A 22906-nucleotide genomic window follows, 5' to 3' on the forward strand; every position below is an offset into this window, starting at 1 on the left:
GACCCCACATGAAATAATTTATGTAGACGAGGCAGGGTTTAACCTGGCAAAAACACGTCGGCGGGGAAGAAACGTAATCGGGAAAAGGGCCTCCGTTGATGTGCCGGGTCAGAGAGGAGAAAATATCACAATGTGTGCTGCAATCTCGAGTGCTGGTTTGGTCCTGCAGAAATGCCAGATTGGTCCCTACAATACTGAGCGCCTTCTTTTGTTTTTAGATGACATCCACCAACAACTGGTGCCAGAAGCAGAAAGGGAACCGCTGGGAGGAAACATGAGGACATTTGTGATTGCATGGGACAATGTAGCATTCCACCATTCACATGCAATCACAAACTGGTTTGCAGCCCATCCAAGAATGGTTTCCCTTTTCCTCCCCCCCTCCTCGCCTTTCCTCAACCCCATTGAGGAATTTTAGTCTGCCTGGACGTGGAAAGTGTATGATCATTGGTCACATTAACAAATGTCCCTCCTGGATGCAATGGATGCCGGCTGCAGAGACATCTCAGCTGAAGACTGCCAGGGGTGGATAAGGCATGCCAAGCGTTTATATCCAAGGTGCATAGCGAGAGATGACATAAGATGTGATGTGGACGAGAACATGTGGCCAAATGCTGAAGATTGTATAGATTAGAACAGGACTGTGCATTTTAGTTTTTTTCCCCTTCTGTGCCTTTTCTTACTGTAATTGTGTTTTATTTTTACACGTTTGGAACCAAAGACCATGTATGTTGGATTTTTTGTTGGTTACTGGCAGCAATTTCATGTTGCTAAGCTTTTACTGCAACAATTCTGTCACTTATTATTTTTTGCTACTGTACATTCTATAAAGTAAAGATAGTATGTTGCAAAAAATGCACACATTCGACACTCAACCAAAAAATGTAGAGTGGTTTAAAGTAAAAGGAAACTGAATAATAAAAAAATATATACACTGCTCAAAAAAATAAAGGGAACACTTAAACAACACAATGTAACTCCAAGTCAATCACACTTCTGTGAAATCAAACAGTCCACTTAGGAAGCAACACTGATTGACAATACATTTCACATGCTGTTGTGCAAATGGAATAGACAACAGGTGGAAATAATAGGCAATTAGCAAGACACCCCCAATAAAGGAGTGGTTCTGCAGGTGGGGACCACAGACCACTTCTCAGTTCCTATGCTTCCTGGCTGATGTTTTGGTCACTTTTGAATGCTGGCGGTGCTTTCACTCTAGTGGTAGCATGAGACGGAGTCTACAACCCACACAAGTGGCTAAGGTAGTGCAGCTCATCCAGGATGGCACATCAATGCGAGCTGTGGATAGAAGGTTTGCTGTGTCTGTCAGCGTAGTGTCCAGAGCATGGAGGCGCTACCAGGAGACAGGCCAGTACATCAGGAGATGTGGAGGAGGCCGTAGGAGGGCAACAACCCAGCAGCAGGACCGCTACCTCCGCCTTTGTGCAAGGAGGAGCAGGAGAAGCACTGCCAGAGCCCTGCAAAATGACCTCCAGCAGGAAACAAATGTGCATGTGTCTGCTCAAACGGTCAGAAACAGACTCCATGAGAGTGGTATGAGGGCCCGACGTCCACAGGTGGGGGTTGTGCTTACAGCCCAACACCGTGCAAGACGTTTGGCATTTGCCAGAGAACACCAACATTGGCAAATTCGCCACTGGCGCCCTGTGCTCTTCACAGATGAAAGCAGGTTCACACTGAGCACATGACAGACGTGACAGAGTCTGGAGACGCCGTGGAGAACGTTCTGCTGCCTGCAACATCCTCCAGCATGACCGGTTTGGAGGTGGGTCAGTCATGGTGTGGGGTGGCATTTCTTTGGGGGGCCGCACAGCCCTCCATGGGCTCGCCAGAGGTAGCCTGACTGCCATTAGGTACCGAGATGAGATCCTCAGACCCCTTGTGAGACCATATGCTGGTGCGGTTGGCCCTGGGTTCCTCCTAATGCAAGACAATGCTAGACCTCATGTGGCTGGAGTGTGTCAGCAGTTCCTGCAAGAGGAAGGCATTGATGCTATGGACTGGCCCGCCCGTTCCCCAGACCTGAATCCAATTGAGCACATCTGGGACATCATGTCTTGCTCCATCCACCAACGCCACGTTGCACCACAGACTGTCCAGGAGTTTATGGATGCTTTAGTCCAGGTCTGGGAGGAGATCCCTCAGGAGACCATCCGCCACCTCATCAGGAGCATGCCCAGGCGTTGTAGGGAGGTCATACAGGCACGTGGAGGCCACACACACTACTGAGCCTCGTTTTGACTTGTTTTAAGGACATTACATCAAAGTTGGATCAGCCTGTAGTGTGGTTTTCCACTTAAATTTTGAGTGTGACTCCAAATCCAGACCTCCATGGGTTGATAAATTGGATTTCCATTGATTATTTTTGTGTGATTTTGTTGTCAGCACATTCAACTATGTAAACAAAAAAGCATTTAATAAGATTATTTCTTTCATTCAGATCTAGGATGTGTTGTTTAAGTGTTCCCTTTATTTTTTTGAGCAGTATATTTCATATTGTATGCAGGTAGAACTGAAACATGAAAAGTAATACAGTTTTTGTAATGCCATCAAATGTTAATATTTTGAAAGTCGTTGTGCTATTATTGACTACAGTTGAAGTCGGAAGTTTACATACACCTTAGCCAAATACATTTAAACACAGTTTTTCACAAATCCTGACATTTAATCCTAGTAAAAGTTCACTGTCTTAGGTAAATTAGGATCACCACTTTATTTTAAGAATGTGAATTGTCAGAATAATAGTAGAGAGAATGATTTATTTCAGCTTGCATTTCTTTCATCACATTTCCAGTGGGTAAGAAGTTGACATACACTCAATTAGTATTTGGTAGCATTGCCTTTAAATTGATGAACTTGGGTTAAAGGTTTTGGGTAGCCTTCCACAAGATTCCCACAATAAATTAGGTGAATTTTGACCCATTCCTCCTGACAGAGCTGGTGTAACTGAATCAGGTTTGTAGGCCTCCTTGCTCGCACAGGCTTTTTCAGTTCTGCCCACAAATGTTCTATAGGATTGAGGTCAGGGCTTTGTGATGACCACTCCAATACCTTGACGTTGTTGCCACTATTTTGCCACAACTTTGGAACTATGCTTGTGGTCATTGTCCATTTGGAAGACCCATTTGCAACCAAGCTTTAACTTCCTGACTGATGTCTTGAGATGTTGCTTCAATATATCCACATAATTTTCCTCTCTCATGAGGCCATCTATTTTGTGAAGTGCGCCAGACCCTCCTGCAGCAAATCACCCCCACAACATGATGCTGCCACCCCCGTGCTTCACGGTTGAGATGGTGTTCTTCAGCTTGCAAGCATCCCCCTTTTTCCTCCAAACATAACGATGGTCATTATGGCCTAACAGTTCTATTTTTGTTTCAACAGACCAGAGGACATTTCTCCAAAAAGTATGATCTTTGTCCCCATATGCAGTTGCAAACTGTAGTCTGGCTTTTTTATGGCGGTTTTGGAGCAGTGGCTTCTTCCTTGCTGACCGACCTTTCAGGTAATGTCGATATAGGGCACTTTTACTGTGGATATAGATACTTTTGTACCTGTATCATCCAGCATCTACACAAGGTCCTTTGCTGTTGTTCTGGGATTGATTTGCACTTTTCGCACCAAAGTACGTTCATCTCTAGGAGACATAACACATCTCTTTCCTGAGCGCTATGGCGGCTGCGTGGTCACATGGTGTTTATACTTGCGTACTATTGTTTGCACAGATGAACGTGGTACCTGCAGGTGTTTGGAAATTGCTCCCAAGGGTGAACCAGACTTGTGGAGGTCTACAATTCTTTTCCTGAGATCTTGGCTGATTTCTTTTGATTTTCCTATGTTGTCAAGCAAAGAGGCACTGAGTTTGAAGGTAGGTCTTGAACTACATCCACAGGTACACCTCCAATTGACTCAAATTATGTCAATTAGCCTATCAGAAGCTTCTAAAGCCATGACATCATTTTTTGGAATTTTCCAAGCTGTTTAAAGGCACAGTCAACTTAGTGTATGTAAACTTCTGACCCACTGGAATTGTGATACTGTGAATTATAAGTGAAATAATCTGTCTGTAAACAATTGTTGGAAAATTACGTGTGTCATGCACAAAGTAGATGTCCTAACCGACTTGCCAAAACTATAGATTGTTTACAAGAATTTGTGGAGTGGTTGAAAAATGAGTTTTAATGACTTCAACCTAAGTGTATGTAAACTTCCGACTTCAACTGTAGGTTCTTCATGGATAGAAAACATGTGCTACTGTTTTAACAGAATGATTAGATAATGAGTCGGGTTTGTCGTGTTGTGATAGAGTTAGTGTATGTAGAGAACGTTTCTTTGCATTTTGAAATGTAGAGTTGATATTTAATGAACAAAATGTGGTTCTGAGCAGAAAATTTACTATTTGGCTAATTGTGTAATGTAGGTGTGTTAAGAGTTTAGAAAAAGTATTTTAAGTATAGGTAAATTATTGTTAGCAATTGTAAAAAACTATAAACTGTTTTTAGAGATGAAATTCAATTATGTGACTTTTATAGATCCTTTGCAAAGTCTGCTGTACATGATGACCTCATGAGCGAAGGCTGTAATGCGTGAACTATTGACATATGTAAAGACCACATAATCAAATATAATTTTATTTATCACATGCGCCGAGTACAACAGGTGTAGACTTTACCGTGAAAAGCTTACTTACGAACCCTTTCCCAATGCAGATATTAAAAGTAAGAAACATTTGCTAAATAACAAAAAGGAAATATTAACTCAAATAATTATAACGAGGCTATATACAAGGAGTACAGGTACCGAGTTAGGGTTACATGCAGGGGTACGATCTAGTTGAGGTATTTTAGGTTATATGTACATGTAGGTAGGAGTAAAAGTGACTAGGCAATCGGGATAGATAACAACAAAGAGTAGCAGCAGCGTACTATATGTGAAGAGTGTGAAAGTCTGTCCATATGTGAGTGTGTGTGTGTGTGTGTGTGTGTTGGAATGTCAGTGCAGTATGTGTGAGTGTGTGGGCAGAGTCCAGTGAGGGTGCATAGAGCCAGTGCAAGAGAGTCTGTACAAAAAGAAGGGGATCAATGAAAATAGTCCGGGTAGCCATTTGATTAACTGTTTAGCAGTCTTATGGCTTGGGGGTAAAAGCTATTCGGGAGACTTTTGGTCCCAGACTTGGCGCTCCGGTACCACTTGCCGTGCGGTAGCAGAATGAACAGTTTATGACTTGGGTGGCTGGACTCTTATAACATTTTCATTTTTCTCTCCTTTCTGCAGAAAAAGAGCAAGCTGCACTACCACATAGCGGTGATCATAAACTACATGGGACATTGTATCTCTCTGGCAGCCCTGCTGGTGGCCTTCATCCTCTTTATGAGGCTGAGGTGAGTAACACTGTCCTCCTACTGTCATTCCTCCATCATATCAACACATCATATAACAAACAGATAACACGACACCCGTCTGTTACGTTCCTTCACGTTCCTCCATCATATCAACACATCCTATGTTCTGTTGTCACACCCACACAACCCCATAGCCTTGGTTACGGCTAAGTGTTTCATACTCAAGCCAATACAACATGAAACAGTACAGTATGAAACCGAGAAGAAAATACCATTATTCCATAGTTCATAATACTCTATAATAATCCTGCCGAGATTCGTGTTATTTTATGGCTCAGTAGACAGGATCCACGTTCTTGTGCCTGATACTTGTCACTCACCGGGGGGGGAATATGTCATTATGTGTACCACCAGCCCGGCCCTCAACCCTGCAGTACATGCTCTGTCATGACCCATCAATGTCTAAATTGATTTTCTGACTCATGACAAGGTTGGATGAATGAGGTGGTGAATGTAATGCAGCGCTGGTTTGACCTAGGTGTAATGCAGCCTTGTTTCGGTTCTGTCCTGTATATGTCCAGCATATTAGTGAAGTGTGCCCTGCTGGAGTGGCGTGTATTATTCAAATACATTCACACACACAGGCACGCACGAACAAACACACACACACACACACACACACACACACACACACACACACACACACACACACACACACACACACACACACACACACACACACACACACACACACACACACGGACAAATCCACACTGAGACCCAAACCCATGTTCCCACAACCGCAATCTTGTTTTGTGAGAGGAGAGAGACTGTTTCATTCTGGACTCCCAGGGTTCACCCGCTGTTCAAAAACTGGTCGAGTCAACGTTGTTTCCACGTAATTTCAACCAAAAAATGTGACGACGTTGAATCAACGTGGAAAAGTGATTGGATTTGAAAAAAGTCATCAACGTAAGGGAATTGTTTTACCTCAATCCAATGATATGGTGATTTTTTTATTTTATTTCACATTGAGTTCATGTTAGTTGTCAACTCAACCAAATGTAAAACAAAACTAGATGTTGAAATTATGTCTGGGATGTGTTGACCAGTGAAGGCACTGTGCGGTGGTGAAAGCAGTGATGCGTGACAAACAGCATGTCACTAACAACCCAACATGTCAGTCAGCCAAAAACCACGCATGTCTGTGTTTTCTCAAAGGCCACACCAAAACAGATTATCTGGACTCTGAGATTAAACATATAGTCTAAGAGATTGTTTAGAACAGATTATCCTGGATTAATCTGGTCCGATTCATTTCAGCAAGATACTGTCTCACTGCTTCAATTGCTCCAATCAAGAAGTCTCATTTGAGTTGAGACAACAGAGGAAGATTTTTTAGGCTCACTCAATCTGGTTAAAATAGTTACATCTTCAACATCAGTGCCCTGTTTATTAACCTCTTACCATCTCAGCTAATATGGAGAGTGGTGTGTCATAAAGCTATTGGTCGTACTGTATGTATGTAGAGAATAGAGGACAGGAAAAGTTAAAGTCGTAAAGTAGCAGACAGGCCGGCCAGCGCTGGTCTACTGTTTACTTCCTAAACTGAAATCAAACAGCTAGCAGGAACAGATGTCTGGGATGGACACACACATACACACATACACACACACACCCTGAGACTTCATTACTCCTTCTCCACACATGGGCTGAACTCGCTGAAATCACGGCCTGTTTTATCTTTTCATTTGATCTGGCTGTGATAAAGCTGTCCTTTTTAATATTTCACACACACACACACCAAAAAATGTTTTGGCTCTAAAGCCCCTCTAGCTACTTCACGGGTATAGACCTCTCACAGGAGAATGGTAGCTGTGTGAGTCATACATTGTTTGTACTGTAACGACAGAAGAAAAGTCCCTGAAAGGAGTACTTTCTCATTCACATGCCTCGCTTTGATAGATTATAGGCCTTCAATGTCTTTTGGCATAAAATCGAAAGTCAAAAGGTGCGTTTTTTTCTTTTTACACCCTTGAAACTGAGTTATTTTATATATCCTCCTTTTATATCCTCTCTAATCTGCTCTTCAGGACTGATTACAAAATCAATAATACAATTTGAAGGATTATCAGATTACGGAGATGAATCAAAATAGCTTCACTGCCTGAATGCATTGTACAGTTAAAAAACAATGCACATCATTGTCACTCCTGAGTGTATACGCTCTTCTTTGATCATGTAATGCTTTGCTGTACAGTATCAGTGCATTCAATGCATGCGGATTGTTTGGGTAGCTCGGCCAAGGGAACCACTTTTAAGAGGTTTAGTGTCTGCACATAAGCTTCGGTAACACTTTGTTTGGATAGTCCTAAACCTCCTATTCAAACTCAGTGAATACCCCAGGCCTGGTTTAGTGTGCGGACAAGTTTAGATTGAATGACTTGAGGTTATTTTCAGTCCGGGAACACAACGGTAAGAAGAGGGTAAACACATTGCTTGTTCAAGCCTCACTGAGTTAAGGCACCCAATGCACTGTGAACGGTATTGCTGAGTTTGAGTTGTAGACAAAGCATCCATGGGAGAACACTTCTGCTTCACCCCTCCTTTCATTCACACTTGCTGACATTTGGTAAGATACTGCCGAGCACTGAAATATACAGACGCATAAGTGTAAAAGAGGAAAAGGTGCTTTCGTATGGAACGAGGGCTTAGTTGTTTGTGTGGGAACTTCAGCTGACGTGTATCTAATTATGTTGAATTGGGGCGGACCTAAATTACTTTCGGTTATACATGTGGATATTTCTCGTGCACAAGTTTTGTAATTGCCACCACTTGGAAACTTTGTACACGACTTCATGATTCGTCAATTATTTTAACACTTAAGTGATTACGAAAGAGAAAAAGATTATCAGGGAAACAACGACTTCAGATGATCATTGACTTTCCACTGATCCCTGAACTAGGAAGACCTGGCGGATTCTATTCCCGTCCATACTGACGTAGCAGCAGGATGAAGAGACAGGGTATGTAGAGGATAGGAGGCTACAGACCTCAGAGACACATGGTCTCAGTGTGAAGTGATGGCCCCTGGCCAGCTTCCCTCAGCTCCCCAGTGAACTGAGAAACGCACCGACAGCGAACATACCCAGGACCCCAGCACTGCACTGGCAGGGTGTTACCAACGCAGTGATATGCCATTTGGACTGTGAAACACACCAGGGGGAATCTGCGTCAGTAGAAAAGGACAAGCAGAGCAGCACTGCTGTCATCCACTAATGGAAAACCCCCTGTTGGGAAAACGACAGAGGCGTTATTCACGTAGCTAACCAGTATCTTTGCCTGATCTATCCCCCTCATTTTGTGTAGGAGCAGGCGCTTATACAACCTGGTCTTAGAGCATTTTGTATTATTTTGTATGTAAATCCGAGACTCCATTTATCAAATCAAATTTTATTAGTCACATGCGCCGAATACAACAGTGAAATGCTTATGATATTCTAAGTTTTATATAGTATGTATTCATTTGTGGATGTCCATCGCATATTTCGAATGTTATGTTATGAATTACAATTCGTATTATATGTTACGAATAAGCTAACTGTATGATATGTGTAACGGGCGTCGTATAGAGGTGACCAAGGCGCAGCGTGTTGAGTGCTCATAATTGTATTTTAATGAAAACGAAGACTTTGACAAAAGAAACAAAACGACAGCTAAGAGTTCTGTCAGGTTACATTAACGAAACAGAAAACAACTACCCACGAAAACCAAGTGGGAAAAGGCTGCCTAAGTATGGCTTCCAATCAGAGACAACGGTAGACAGCTGCCTCTGATTGGAACGATACCAGGCCAAAACATATAAACACAAACATAGAATGCCCACCCCCTATCACACCCTGACCTAACTAAACAGAGAAAAAATAGCTCTCTTAGGTCAGGGCGTGACAATATGTTAACAATTCTAGCTAGATGGCTTATGTTAGTTAGCTCACTAACATTAGCTAGGCTAGGGGTTCAAATCAAATCAAAATCAAATCAAATTTTATTAGTCAGATGCGCCGAATACAACAGTGAAATGCTTACTTATGAGCCCCCAACCAACAATGCAGTTTCAAAAAATACAGGCAAGAATAAGAGATAAAAGTAACAAGTAATTAAAGAGCAGCAGTAAAACAACAATAACGAGACTATATACAGGAGGGTACCAGTACAGAGTAAATGTGAAGGGACACCGGTTAGTTGAGGTAGTATGTACATGTAGGTACAGTTATTGAAGTGACTATGCATAGATGACAACAACAGAAAGTAGCAGTGGTGTAAGGAGGGTGAGGTGGGGTGGGGAGGAAATGCAAATAGTCTGGGTAGCCAATTGATTAGATGTTCAGGAGTCTTATGGCTTGGGGGTAGAAGTTGTTTAGAAGCCTCTTGGACCTAGACTTGGCGCTCCGGTACCGCTTGCCATACGGTAGCAGAGAGAACAGTCTATGACTATGGTGGCTGGAGTCTTTTTTTAGGGCCTCCTCTGACACCACCTGGTATGGAGGTCCTGGATGGCAGGAAGCATGGCCCCAGTGATGTGATGGGCCGTTCACACTACCCTCTGTAGTGCCTCTTCATCCTGCTGCTGAGGCCGAGCAGTTGCCATACTAGGCAGTGATGCAACCAGTCAGGATGCTCTCAATAGTGTAGCTGTAGAACCTTTTGAAGATCTGAGGACCCATGATAGATAGGGTTAGGATTAAGTTTAGGAGTTAGGTTAAAGAGTTAAACTATGGTTAAGGGTTATGGGAAGGGTTAAGGGAAGGGTTCGCTAACATTCTAAGTAGTTGCAAAGTAGCTCAAAAGTAGCAAAATGCTTCTAATTAGCTAAAATGCTCAAGTGATCTGTGATCATTTTCAAACTCGCAACCTTTGAGTAGCTAGACATTCCCGTTATATGCCTACCCATCCACCCCGACCAGCCACCTTCCTTTTGTTTTTGCCTTAAGTAAACATCTGTCTTATGTAACCAAACGTAACATATCATACTAAATGGAGTGTCTCAGATTTATGTACAGAATAATACGAAATGCTCTGAGACCAGGTTGGTTTGCAGCAAAATGCCCATGACGCTGTCCAAGTTCGTTCACAGTGGGGATGGGGTTTAAAGCATGAAACGGGAAATGCTGCTGCTTTCAAGAATGTGCATAGTGAAGATACAGGACTCCCTGGGGAGAGGGAAATTAACCAAGAGATAGGCCAGTAAGACGAGAGGAACTGTGGTGATGTGGGAAGGGGTTTGCTGTCAACCCTACTGTACCACTAGGCCCTTGACATCACATGTAGTAAGGATCCACTCAGCACAGAGCCCTGGGCTGTACAGCAGCTCAAACTCCCTCAAAACGGTGATACTATTCATATAATAAAGTGTAAGACATAAGCCAGTGTTCTCACTTGGAACAAACGTGGTGGAACTTTGGATCCCAAAGCAGCTGCTCGCCCACTTTCAGAGCGCGCATCCTAGTGTGACGGCTGGAGTGGTGCCTATCAGTGATTGTCACAGCTCACCTGGCAAAAAGCTGTTTAGCCTAGTGCCAGTCAATGTTTCACCATGGCCTTATTTTTTTATTAACTTTGCTTGAGCCCACTCCATTAGAGCCAGTTTGCAGAGGTCCAGTTCAAACATGTTGTTGAAGACCTTTGTTGCCAAGGTACCAAACATGAACTTAACATCCGCATTGAATCAAGCTGCAAATCATTGACATAAATACAGCACACTGTTGAAAGGGACAGTCTGCTACCAATAAGGAAAAGTAAAGCAAAAAGCTGCAGAGATACTGTACCACAACACTTCTACCCAACTTAGAGATGTCCTCATTGTAAACCAAGGCACTTTTGCGGTTACATGAAGGGGACGATTACAGGCTTGTTTTAACAGCGATGTGGCATGTTTTTTCCCGGAGGGGGGTCCCTGATCCCGCTTTCTTTTTTACAAGATCCCAGAGCTCAGAAATATGAAACAGAGCCTTCAGCCCACTGCTGGTTAGTGCTTCAAAGGGCTTCCTGAGGTACCCAATGGCGCTATGTTCAGTCTATATTTGGTTTAATGGATCTCAGCCACGTGTCTGTCTAATTTCACTTCGCTTCACTAACGACTTTTTAAACTAATTCTACCCTAACCATAGTACTAATAACATAGTTTGGGACTTCAAACTGTAGCACCTTCCAAAAGCCCAATGAATGTTGCGTACCAGCTATGTCAAGGGCAAATCTGATGGCCAGAGAAGGGGAGAGGCTGATGAGATTGAAGTCATGCCCTTAATCCTTACAACTCCATAAAGAGACTTCTTGATGATTGGGGTGATGGGAGTAATTTATGACAACCTTCAAGGCATTCTGGAACAACATGGGACCATTGATTATGCTACTTTGGTTCAATACCCAGGTACTCTCTAACCTTGAGGACGAGGTAGTTTTAGACATCGTGTCATTATAGAGAGACCCGGTGACCCATCTAAGGCAAGCCATTATCTTGATGGGTAACATGTACTCACACACACAGACACACACACACACAGAAGCAATTCCCATTCCCTACACACACTCCAGCGTTACATCCTCCTGAAAAGGTCAAGACCAATAGCCTGCTGTTGAGCAAGCAGATTCACTAACCAGTCACACAGATAGCTGACTTGACTCTAGTGTAAACAAGTGATGTTTGTTCATCAACGTATTTGACGTTGGGGGATGAAATAATACTTATTAATGGCTCAACAGACCCCATTTCTGCCATCTGGGTTAATGGTGTATAATGTAATATGCATGAATAGAAATTGACTGAAAGAACCAGTCAATTCTCGTTTATACTGATTCAGAATCACTTTACCTGGTAATGCAGAAGTGTGGTATATCAAAAAGGACATAATTCTTCTCTTTTTTTTACCAAGACTGGAACTTGCTGTAAGCCTAAATAAAAAAAAACAAGGAAGGGATGACTCCCTGTCTCTCTGCTGAGTAAACTGAACTCACATGTTCATCATCTCATTCTGCTAGAAGTTTGTGATTCAGAGAATCTCTGACCTTTAATTATTGGATTTCTGCCACATAACACACAAGGGAATAGTTAGCCCAGATATGATATTTTTATATATAAATAATACAACCCCAAGCTGGGGCCTCGGTTGACATTTTCGGCTGCCCATGAGACCTGCACATGTGTGGTGGTGTTGTTTACCTATGTGTGCCTGCTCTGGGAGGCAGGACTCTGGGGTGAGGGGTCATGGGAGGCTTCAGCTTGACCTGGTGGTGTCTTCAATTGGCTTGTTGCAGTGGAAGCCCCATCATAGGTCAACAGCAGGTGACTGCTACACAAACTCAAAATGAAAATGTCATTGAGCTTTACAAAGTACTAAGTTACGCCTCACATGCAAACTTACAGTAAACTTAAGTAAAAATACTATAAAGTACTTCTTAAGTAGTTTTCTTGGGTATCTGTACTTTACTATTTATATTTTTGACAACTTTTACTTCACTACATTCCTAAAGTAAATAATGTCCTTTTTACTCTATACATTTTCCCTGACACCCAAAAGTATTCATTACATTTTGAATGCTTGGAAAATTGTCAAATTCACACACTTATCAAGAGAACATCCCTGGTCAGCCCTACTGCCTCTGATCTGGCGAACTCACCAAACACAAATGCTTTGTTTGTATTGTCTAAGTGTTGGAGTGTGCTACTGGCGATCCGTAAATTTAAAAAACAAGAAAATCGTGCCATCTGGTTTGCTTAGTATAAGGGATTTTAAATGACTTATGCTTTTACTTTTACTTTTGATACTTAAGTATATTTTAGCAATTACCTTTACAATTGATACTTAAGTATATTTAAAACCAAATACTTTTAGACTTTTACTCAAGTAGTATTTTACTTGGTAACTTTCACTATTACTTGAGTCATTTTCTATTAAGGTATCTTTACTTTTACTTAAGTATGACAATTGGGTACTTTTTCCACCACTGCAAACTTACATATATACACACACACACACGCACGCACACACACACACACACACACACACACACACACACACACACACACACACACACACACACACACACACACACACACACACACACACACACACACACACACACACACACACACACACACACACACACACACACACACACACACACACACACACACGAACTTGGGTTCCCTATCGATTACTATTGCCAAATGATGTGAATGTAACAAACAGGAAATGATTAGGTGATTCCAGTGCACCCAGAAATCAATTTTAACCATTTCAAAACCAGAACTTTAACCAAAAGGGTGCATCGATGACAATGTATTTTTCAAGTAGCTATGATGTATTATGCATTGGTGCTTGTGCCTAGTGTTGTATTAGAGTAGTAGACGATACAGAATAGAATGAACGAGAATATAACATCTCATAGAACATGTCAAAAATAGAACACCGTGTCGAACAGAACATCTCTGATGAGTTCTAGGTGGGAATACTTATGATGCCACTGCATGTTGTGGATCGACTATGGTTGTTGATATGCATAATATCCTGTTCTGGTAAACCACTTTAGATATACTGTACATGGTATTTAGCTCAGCTGCAGCCTCATTGGTGTGGTTTGAACCTCATTTTCTGGTAGGACTGCTCTGGGATTGAATGGTCTTGGTTTTACCACACTTGTGGCCATGCCCCCATATTTACCCAGCCCAGTGTGGCTTTAAACACTGCACTGCACCACACTCCAGTTCTTTTTCACAGTCCCATTTAACTTCTTGTGAAGTAATCTGTTATTCTGCAGATCCCTGCTGCTCAGCTATGCTTGGTGGTTAGAGTCTGGATGCTGGAGTTGGAAGTAAGAACGAGAAGTGTGTCCGATTTTGACAAGGTTCTGTTGCCAGAGATTTGAACTTTGACTGAGCCCAGAGAACAGAAAGTGTATCTGTGTGCGTAACTTGGTCTCAGGGCAATTTGTTTTATTCTGTGACACTCCATTTAGTAATATATGTTACATTGTGTTAAATGACATTATGAATGGAATAGCAGTCATACAATATCATATGAATTAGAGGACATATAGCAGGGTTCCCCAACTGTTGGCCCGCGGATGGTTTTATTATGGCCCCCCAAGTATATAAAAAATATATATTAGAATTTGCATTGTTGTACATAAAAGACTGTAAAAACACCAGCAAGTCTGCTCAATTGGATGATGTAAGTTATCATAGGTCTTGGAAGTCATATCGTATTATACGTATTTCTCTAAAACCAGGTTGCTTGTTAATGTCTTAACAACTAAGGAGAATTACGGGGAGAATTTACGTGGTTAGATGAACTAACTACAAAGGTTCGGATCATTTACTGTCACGCCCTGACCTTAGAGAGCCTTTTTTTATTCTCTATTTTGTTAGGTCAGGGTGTGACTTGGGTGGGCATATCTATGTTTCTATTTCTTTGTTGGCCTAGTATGGTTCCCAATCAGAGGCAGCTGTTTATCGTTGTCTCTGATTGGGGATCATACTTAGGCAGCCCTTTTTCCCACCTGTGATTGTGCGATCTTGTTTGTGTGTAGTTGCTTTCTGCACTGCATGTAGCTTTACGTTCGTTTTCGTATTTTGTTGTTTTTCCTGGTGTCATTGTTAATAAAAGATAATGTACGCCTACCACGCTGCACCTTGGTCTCATTCCAACAACGGACATAACATTTACATTAAAGGTTGGGGGAACTAAAGCGACAAAGGTTAGGTGAATTTACATAGAAGGATAGTTGAATTGGGTTAAGTTTAGAATAAGGGTTAGTGGAAGGGTTATCTAAAATACTACAGTTTTTCCTGACACGATTCCAACACACAACGTTTGGATTGCTAGACAGTTGCGCATTACACTTACCAATCCTCCCTGACCAACCTCCCTACTTTTGTTTCTGTCTGAAGTAGCTAGACTATTAGTAGGTATCATAAGTCTTGCAGGTGCTCAGAAATATGTAAAGTATGTATCATATGGCACTGAGGCCAGGCAGGTGTGTGTGTGTGCGTATCAATTCCTCATTCCGAACCTCAGCATATAGACTGGGATCCCATACAGAGAAGCTTGTTTCTCTTCATTTAGATAAGGGCTACATCACTGCTGGTGGTGTGGGTGTGTTTGACAATTTAGTATGTAGAGTTTCGCTTGCCATTCATGGAGCTAGGCAACAGCTTGACAGTCTTGGCATGTTCTCAATAGAGATAGCTAGAGGGTGTGTCCCAAATGGCCCTGTATTCCCTATATAGTGCATTACTTTTGACCAGACCCCTAGTCAAAAGTAGTGCACTATAAAAGTAGTGCCAATTGGGATGCAGACAGAACTTTGGAACCTCAGTCCCTCCCCTGAAGACATCTCGCCAGTGTCCATCTTTGGCGGTCATGTCATGTCACCTCTATTGATGCGTGATGACATCAACCCACAGACAGAGAGAGAGACTGCCTCCTAGAGTGGCGTTGGAGGGCATTGGTTCTTAGAAACTGCCTTTGGGTAAACCAACTGGAGATATTCTGTTCTGACCAATTAAAAAACAAAATCCTGTTTTAGAGACTCGAAACTGAGGTGACTGTTTTCATTCTAGTTCATGTCTACCGCTGTAAAACTCTTGTGAAAGAGGTTTGTTAGGATTTGGGAGTGTTTTATCCTCTTGGAGGCAAAAAGGGGACTTACTGAAAATATAATATATCCCATTTAGCAGACGCTTTTAACCAGTCGTGCGTGCATATATTTGGCATATGGGTGGCCCCAGCGGCATTGAACCCTCAACCCTTGGTGTTGCAAGTGCCATGCTCTACTGACTGAGTCACACAGAATCACTGTGTGAACTGAAGTTTAAAAAATATATATATATTTAACCTTTATTTAACCTCTACAGGATCGGTGTTCAGACCGCGGGACAGTTGAGCTAATGTAGGCTTAGCATGAGGTTGTAAGTAACAAGAACATTTTCCAGGACATAGACATATCTGATATTGGCTGAAAGCTTAAGTTCTTGTTAATCTAACTGCACTGTCCAATTTACAGTAGCTATTACAGTGAAATAATACCATGCTATTGTTTGAGGAGAGTGCACAGTTATGAACCTGAAACTGTATTAATAAACCAATTAGGCACATTTGGGCAATCTTTACCAGATCTAATGTGTTATATTCTCCTACATTAATTTCACATTTACACAAACTTCAAAATGTTTCCTTTCAAATGGTATCAAGAATATGCATATCCTTGCTTCAGGTCCTGAGCTACAGGCAGCTAGATTTGGGTATGTCATTTTAGGTGAAAATTTAGTTGAACTCGGCAAGTCAGTTAAGAACAAATTCTTATTTACAATGGCGGCCTACACCGGCCAAACCCGGACGACGCTGGGCCAATTATGTGCCGCCCTATGGGACTCCCAATCACGGCCGGTTGTGATACAGCATGAAGTTACTGAAGCATCATATCTTGTTCTCCCTCATATTGTTGTATACCCTGTAAATTGGTAGTGTGCTTATAGTCAATACTCCCCAATGAATAAACTGTGCGCTGGGCAGTCTGGCACATTCAAGAAACACTGTAAATAGGTTTAGGGCCCTGAGAAGAGAATCGCAATTTGAGTTTCTGTGTTTACTGTTCTCTTCATAATGTCGCTTCACTTTGTCCTCCCTCACTCCCTAACTCTCCCTTCTCCCGCTTTCTCAGAATATTTATCTCTATCACTTTTCTAATAAAAAAAGTTGAAATTCCCTGTGAAATGACATGAATTGTCTTATTATTAATCAAATTAAAATGAAAGGAATAATGATGAAGTTCATTTTCAGGCCAGTCTTTAGCTCCATCCAAGCCCTGTATTGCATTCCTCTTCAGGGCCATTCTGTTTCCCTTTTTACCGACATTGAAATGCAGAGGCAAATAAATCAAAGAATTGTTTGATGCCTCTAATATCCTAATTTGTTCCTCTGAAGCCTGCACTTTAAAATAAATTAATGTGCACACTCTAACGCAATCCCTGAGGCACTTTTCTGTGGAGAGCTGTGACTACCAGGGGCTCTGCGTACAGAATGCATGTGTGCATGTGTGTGTGTGTGTGCCTTTCAAGGTGCGTTTTATATAAGATAATCCTTTTGAAAGTATGTGTGTGTCTCTATCCATACCTAGATACTCTGTTAACAAGAGACTGTCTACATATACTCCACAAAAAGAAACATTCTGAAACCTCAACCTCCTTAGTGTTTTGATTTCAGATTAAAAGTGACATTTCCTGTATGACACACACCAGATATTTTGGGTTTATGTGAGTGTCTGTACTTCAAATATTCGTCTTCTAGACTGCTTTTAAGTCTCTTTAATTTAATAGGATTTGATCGGTCAGCCCCCGGACTGCTCAAATGTCTACATAATTGGAAACATAACACACTTGTGTAACTCGGCATACCCACTAGCTAGAGTTAACCATACTCCAAAACATTTTCCCCTGAAGAAGACCATCGCAATCCTTGCCTGTATCCCAAATGGGACCCTATTCCCTCTTTAGCCCAATACTTTTGACCAGGGCCCATGGTCAAAAGTAGTGCACGACAAAGGGAATAGAGTGCAATTTGGCATCCTCGTTCAGGCTCTGAGATCTGTAAATAGAATTGAGGTAGATTTCTAGAGCTTAATACTTTCTTTGGCTGACAAATGAAGAGTAAGACATGTAAGGTTATGTCTGAAGGGAACTGAGCCAGTAAACCTTGACTTGTTTTGTAAATTGTTGTACTCCATCCAACAAATGGTTTTGTCCCCAGCAATACGTTGTCAGGGATAAGTAGGAGGATAAGGAAATATGGGTCCAGTCTCCTCTGCCTCCAGTAATTTAGTCCGACCTGATGAAGAGAAAAGAAGAGGGGGATGGAGAGAAAAATAGAATGAGGAGGGATGACAGAAAGAGAGAGAGAGTGAAGAAGAGAGAAAGGTTGAGGACAGAGAAATGGGGCAAAAATGAGGAGTAAATTAAAGCGGTCATTTTGAAAGCGGGAGAAGGAATGAGGTGAGGGTGAACGAAGGTGAGGGTTAAAATGAAAGATGACGCACAGCGGGGGGAGGGGCGAGAGAGAGAGAGAGAGAGAGTCAGAGGAATTAGTGAAATTGCTTGTGAGAGTAAAATAAACAGAGGGAAAGGTAGAGGACAACGTCTACTTTGGCTGTACTCCAAACAGTCTCTGGTGGATTAGCCATTAATCATTTAAGAATTCAAATGTTTTTTTCAAAGCTTAAAGGGCTTTGTTTTTGTCAGAACTGTAGGTATAGCCATGTCAGCCATGTGTGCATGCATGCGTGCGTACATGCGCGCATGTGTGCGTGTGCCTCCGTGCGGGTCTCTTGTAGAACCACAAAGAAGTTACTGTACCATGGTTAAAACAGGTAATCTACCATAGTGTGCATTCTGTCACATTTTAACATTGCTAGGAAAGGTTTTTGAATAAACATGATGTAATGAGCCATTAAACATTTAGTATAAAGTGGGAGGAATGCTGTCAATGCTTGCTTTCAGAAAGTATTCACATCCCTTTAATTTTTCACATTTTGTTGTGTAACAGAATTTAAAATGGACTAAATTTAGATTTTGTCACTGGCCTACTCACAATACCCAATAATGTCAAAGTGGAACTATGTTTTTTTCGACATTTCTACAAATTAATAAAAAATGAAAATCTGAAAACCCTTGAGTCAATAAGTATTCAATCACTTTGTTATTGCAAGACTAAATAAGTTCAGGAGTAAACATTTGCTTAACAAGTCACATAATAAGTTACATGGACTCACTCTGTGTGCAATAATAGTGTTAAAGATGATTTTTGAACAACTACCTCATCTCTGTACCCCACACATACTGTAAGGTCTTTAAGTCAAGCAGTGAAGTTCAAACACAGATTCAACCAGAAGGACCAGGTAGTTTTTCCAATGCCTCGCAAAGAAGGGCACCTATTGGTAGTTGAGTAAAAATAAAAAAGCAAACATTGTTTCAATGGCGCCGAAGGAGATGGCCGCCATTTTATGATCCCATAACCAATTGTGCTACTGTGTATTGTAGCAGGCTCAAGGGGGTGGGGTTTCCGCGTCACCAAGTTCAATAACCAAACACGCACATGAAGCACAACTAGAATACGAATGGGGAATTTATTAGGGAGATTTGCACACCGTGGGAAAGGGGGGAATTCAGCAACCAGTTCACAGTCCACAATCCGTTCTCTTTGTCCGTTCCGCTCTCCAGGGGTAATCCTAAAACTCGGGTCCTCAGCCAAACTGGTTCGGTACACAGTAGGGGTAATCAGACAGTCCAGGACACAATGAGTAATCACACAGATCATTCTCTCTTGTTTCACACTCCATAACACAGGTTTCCCTCTCAGTCCTTTCTCTGTTTGTGCAGCCCGCTTCCTCTTTCATCCTCAAGCACTCCATGGCTTAATGACCCACAGGCTTGCCTCGTTGGGGCAGGAAGTCCATATAAGGCTCGGGGGTGGAGCCAGCGGGCTGAAAGATATCTCCCTTCAATCACCACTCCCCTCACCTCTCCCTGCCGTCTGAGTCAAGTACATCATGTGCACTCCATTTCTTCAGCAAATTCACATGGTAAATATGGGTCAGATGCCTGTGTCCCGGCTGTCTGGCCCTATAGATAACTTCACCCACCTTCTCAAGGACTTCGTATGGCACGTTCCATTGGGCCAAAAACGTACATTCTGCGGTGTGGACCAACACCAACCCTTTGTCTCCTGGCTGGAAGTCTCTTCGTTGTGCCCCTCTGTTGTACACCCGTGCTTGGGCCTTCTGGGCCTCCAGCACGTGTTTCCGTACCAGGGGCCACAGGGTTGCCATCTGGTCTCTCATGTCTTCCACGTGTTCCACCATGGTTCGATGGGGCGACGGTTGCTGTTCCCAGGCTACTTTAGCCACGTCTAGCAGTCCTCGGGGTCGTCTCCCGTACAGGAGTTCAAATCAAATCAAAGTTTATTTGTCACGTGCGCCAAATACAACCGGTGTAGACCTTACAGTGAAAAACGTACTTACAGGCCCTAACCAACAGTGTGATTTTTAAGTAAAAAATAGGTATTAGGTGAACAATAGATAAGTAGTAACAGGCCCTAACCAAAAGTAAAAAGACAGTGAAAAATAACAGTAGCGAGGCTATATACAGTAGTGAGGCTATACACAGGCACCAGTTAGTCAGGCTAATTGCGGTAGTATTTACATGTAGGTATGGTTAAAGTGACTATGCATATATGATAAACAGAGAGTAGCTGTAGCGTAAAAGAGGGGTTGGTGGGTGGCGGGTGGCGGGACACAATGCAGATAGTCCGAGTAGCCAATGTGCGGGGGCACCGGTTAGTCGGGCTAATTGAGATAGTCTGTACATGAATGTATAGTTAAAGTGACTATGAATGTATGATAAACAGAGAGTAGCAGAAGTGTAAAAGATAGGTTGGGAGGGCGGGACAATGCAAATAGTCCGCGTAGCCATTTGATTACTTGTTCAGTAGTCTTATGGCTTGGGGGTAAAAACTGTTGAGAAGGCTTTTTGGTCCTAGACTTGGCGCTCCGGTACTCATGTCTGTAGCCATGAAGTGCTTTGAAAGGCTGGTCATGGCTCATATCAACACCATTATCCCAGAAAACCTAGACCCACTCCAATTTGCATACCACCCCAACAGATCCACAGATGATGTAATCTCTATTGCACTCAACACTGCCCTTTTCCTCCTGGACAAAAGGAACACCTATGTGAGAATGCTATTCAGTGACTACAGCTCAGTGTTCAACACCATAGTGCCTTCAAAGCTCATCACTAAGCTAAGGACCCTGGGACTTAACACCTCCCTCTACAACTGGATCCTGGACTTCCTGACGGGCCGCCCCCAGGTGGTAAGAGTAGGGAACAACACATCCACCACGCTGATCCTCAACACGGGGGCCCCTCAGGGGTGTGTGCTCAGTCCCCTCCTGTACTCCCTGTTCACTCATGACTGGATGGCCAGGCACGACACCAACACCAAGTTTTCCGATGACACAACAGTGATCACCGACAATGATGAGACACCCTATAAGGAGGAGGTCAGAGACCTGGCCGTGTGGTGCCAGGACAACAACCTCTCCCTCAATGTGATCAAGACAAAGGCGATGATTATGGACTACAGGAAAAGGAGGACCGAGCACGTCCCCATTCTCATCGACAGGGCTGTAGTGGAACAGGTTGCGAGCTTCAAGTTCCTTGGTGTCCACATCACCAACAAAGTTTCATGGTCCAAACACACTAAGACAGTCGTGAAGAGGGCACGACAAAGCCTATTCCCCCTCAGGAGACTTAAAAGATTTGTCATGGGTTCTCAGTTCCTCAAAAGGTTCTACAGCTGCACCATCAAGAGCATCCAGACTGGTTGCATCACAGCCTGGTATGGCAACTGCTTGTTCTCCGACCGCAAGGCACTACAGGGTAGTGCGTACAACCCAGTACATCACTGGGACCAACTTTCCTGCCATCCAGGACCTTTATATCAGGCGGTGTCAGAGGAAGGGCGTAACAATTGTCAAAGACTCCCGCCACCCTAGTCATAGACTGTTCTCTCTGCTACGGCACGGCAAGCGGTACCGGAGCGCCAAGTCAAGGTCCAAAAGGCTTCTTAACAGCTTCTACCGCCAAGCCATAATACTCTTGAACAGCTAATCAAAGGGCCACCCAGACCCCTCTTTTACGCTGCTGCTACTCTCTATTTATAATCTATGCATTGTCCCTTTTACTCTACCTACGTGTACATATTACCTATCTGGTGCCCTGCACATTGACTCTGTATGGGTACCCCCTGTGTATATGTCACGCCCTGACCTTAGAGATCCTTTTTATTCTCTATTTTGGTTAGGTCGGGGTATGACTAGGGTGGGTTATCTAGAAGTTGTATTTCTATGTTGGCCTGATATGGTTCTCAATCAGAGGCAGCTGTCTATCGTTGTCTCTGATTGGGGATCATATTTAGGCAGCCTTTTCTCACCTGTTGTTTGTGGGATCTTATTTTGAGTTAGTGCATGTTGCACCTCTGTCGTCACGGTTTGTTGTTTTGTTTATAGTTTATTGTATGTCTTGCATAGTTTCACATATTAATAAAGATGTGGAACGATACTCATGCTGAGCCTTGGTCGCCTTCTTACGATGAACGTGACAGTATAGCCTCGCTTGTTATTTTACTGCTGCTGTTGAATTATTTGTTACTTTTATTTTCTATTTTCAATATTTTACTTTACACTTGTTTAAAAAAAATCTTAAAGCATTGTTGGTTAAGGGCTTGTAAATAAGCATTTCACGGTAAGTTCTACACCTGTTGTATCGAATATTCCTTTGAGCATGGTGAAGTTATTAAAAGGAAAACCACCAAAAAACTACTTTTTGGTATTTGTTTCATTATACCAGCTGTATTTCTGTATTTTAAAAGTTATATATCTTAAAAACTTGATTGCTACATGCAGAACATTTTTGGACTATATCAACAATG

The 22906-nt window shown here is 42.5% G+C and overlaps 1 protein-coding gene across 1 annotated transcript in view; it reads left to right on the forward strand.

The window, feature by feature from the left end:
- The window catches only part of LOC106600876 (corticotropin-releasing factor receptor 1), a 182928-nt gene that overhangs the window by 116283 nt on the left and 43739 nt on the right, over positions 1-22906 (forward strand). The window contains exon 6 of the mRNA XM_014192620.2: positions 5299-5405. Coding sequence (XP_014048095.1) covers positions 5299-5405 — 107 coding nt within the window. The remainder of the gene's footprint in view (positions 1-5298; positions 5406-22906) is intronic.

Source organism: Salmo salar, chromosome ssa03, assembly GCF_905237065.1.
Source record: "Salmo salar chromosome ssa03, Ssal_v3.1, whole genome shotgun sequence".
Lineage (NCBI taxonomy): Eukaryota > Metazoa > Chordata > Actinopteri > Salmoniformes > Salmonidae > Salmo > Salmo salar.